At 37.7% G+C, this 2505-nt stretch overlaps 1 protein-coding gene across 2 annotated transcripts in view; it reads right to left on the bottom strand.

The window, feature by feature from the left end:
* The window catches only part of LOC119592486 (glucose dehydrogenase [FAD, quinone]-like), a 23300-nt gene that overhangs the window by 6595 nt on the left and 14200 nt on the right, over positions 1-2505 (bottom strand). For both annotated transcript variants that reach the window (XM_037941319.1, XM_037941318.1), the window contains exons 2-3: positions 1841-2024; positions 1227-1429 (exon numbers count right to left, since the gene is read on the bottom strand). In XM_037941319.1, coding sequence (XP_037797247.1) covers positions 1227-1429; positions 1841-1985 — 348 coding nt within the window. In that variant the 5' untranslated portion in view covers positions 1986-2024. The remainder of the gene's footprint in view (positions 1-1226; positions 1430-1840; positions 2025-2505) is intronic.

Genomic DNA, 2505 nt, shown 5'->3' with positions numbered 1-2505 from the left:
AGTCGGACAAGCTGTGCCATAATGAACACCTTACTATTTTAACCTTCCTAGGCATATACCCAAGAGTGATGATACTAAAAACAAACACAATCCTTTAGTAACCGTTTCAGAGGGAAAAAATCCTCTTCACGTTACACAGTTTTTGAATACCGAATACACAATCCGGTTATCACCTAATCTCCATTCGATATTTCAAGTTCAATTTTCATTAACCACCAGGACTCCTAGAACAAATCCCTGGATATACTTCTTTTTTATAAGAGACTAAAAACAATATCAACCCTCAATGGGAAACATTACACAGGAAATCCTAACGTAAGAGTGTATCCGGTACATCGATATCTGAATACCTTATTTTTGGAAGCAGTGCGAGGAGCAGCTTATTCGGACTGAAGCAAGGTGAAAGTGTTACATTATCGTCTATTTTGCATGACGTTGTATAAGCTACCATCAGTCAGTTACTTGTATGTTTTAAATTATTATTAGGAAGCTGTATTGTAATCCCATAATGAGAGAAAATGTTTGCATTTGATGCTTCATTAATTTTTGCTGTAAGCTACAGCTGGTGAATCCAACACCCAAAATTATAAAAACATGGTTTGGTAACTACTGCACGTAGTAAATTATCATGTTGTCTAAACATTCTGATAGTTAAAACCAAGAAAGATATAATGATCTTTCATAATAACATGGAAATTTTCCGTTTTGTCTACAAGCTGTAAAAATCCCCAGCCAGGTATGGTGTTAGATTGAGCAATACTGTTACGAACTTCGGGAAAATCCTGTAATCATCTTTAGATAAGGTCTTTTGAAGTCTCACCTGTTTCATCGCTTCACGTATATAAAATCTTAACTGTATGAAGAAAAGAAAGAAAGAAAATAACAGACCGGAGACTATTCTCGTATGGCTGACCGTGGGGACATTGGACTCTGGTTAATGTAACTTGTATGAATGGCAACTCTTCATTTTTACATTATCGTTAAAACTTAACAGATTAATTGCAATCACCTCCCTCTGTTCTTGCATTATCGATCTTAGCTTTGCTACAACCGTCTCCTTTCTTACATGATCAATAAAGCATCTCAGATTCGTCATAACCAACGCTCTCCATTCTTATGATATCGTTATACCTTTTTAGATGTCACAAACAAACCGGTCTTACATTATCGAAAAAAAAACACTTCTTAGATTTGTCACAACTCAAGGCACTTCTCTCCATTCTTACATTATCGATAAAACTGCCCGAGGAGTACCGCTGCGGCGTCGTGATAAAATTCCAGTCGGCCTCCCCTCGGTACAGAGCGCCGTTGAAGGCCGGGACGTGGCTCTCCGGAGGCGGCGTCCCCCCTGCTTCGAGCAACAGGACCCTCCATCCTGCTACTTCCGAGAGACGGGCGGCCATCACGCTACCTGCCGAACCTGCGCCGACTGTTAAGAACAAGGGAAGGGAAGGATGATATTTTTTTTGTGTTAAAGCTATTATTGTTATATTTTATCATAGATATTGTTTTTTGTGTCTTATAGATATAATTGTACATCCTGTCAGCCGTACATGCACAGACTGTTCTTGCAGTGTTATATTTTATCACTGATTTTATTATTCCCGTCAGTATCATGATCATTTTGATCATCACCACCATTAGTGTAGCGGTAATGTGTTGACCGTTAAAGATAAACAAATTCTATATAACAGCTAACTTACCATATGGTATTATAATGTAATCGTTCTTATTCATTGCATATGTAAGTCCTACAAGTTAACCCATATTTTTCTCTCTCAGCCTTTCTCATCTCCCTCTTCTTTATCTATTCATCTCCAATCCACCACTAATTACTTACCAATCACGAAGTCATAATGCTGCATCAGGAGTTTCGATGCATCGTAGTCATGCCTCCCGACTTCCTTCAGCGTCGTCAGGACCAGGAGACGCATCATCGCCAAGGGAATGAGGCCCACTATTTTTGCAAAGGTGAGGGTCGTCATATTGGCTTCGACTGCGCACTTACGTCATCGGCTGTAGATCTGTGAAGAGATGAGGAAAGAGTTCGTTAAATTTGGTGTTTGATTTCTTTTAAGGTTATTGTTGTTATTGTTTTGTTATTATATTCGATATTAAATAGAATGCTCTCTTGTATTGTTGATAAGTTGTAATTATAATCCTCGCATTTGGTAATAGAAGTATTTTGAGATTATTGCTGTATTGACTCCTATTATGTTATTCTTATATTATCATATTTATCTATGGATTTAGTAGTGGCCATACCCATGCATGATACAATAATTTTTGGTCACCATATTATTTTCGTGTTATCTTTACTGAAATGGAAAGTTTCTTGTTTATCCCACAGATCATTTATGTGTCTCCGATGACATGCACAGATTTTAAAAGGGCAGAAGTTCGGCTGAAAAGGAAGCAGGTGACTGGCTGTAAAGGGCACTTCTTCACAAATTTGGACAAAAAGGGTATTTTGGATAATTATGTATAATACACATAACCTCTATG

Source organism: Penaeus monodon, chromosome 30, assembly GCF_015228065.2.
Source record: "Penaeus monodon isolate SGIC_2016 chromosome 30, NSTDA_Pmon_1, whole genome shotgun sequence".
In the NCBI taxonomy this organism is placed as follows: domain Eukaryota; kingdom Metazoa; phylum Arthropoda; class Malacostraca; order Decapoda; family Penaeidae; genus Penaeus; species Penaeus monodon.
This window is presented reverse-complemented; position numbering and strand designations above follow the sequence as displayed.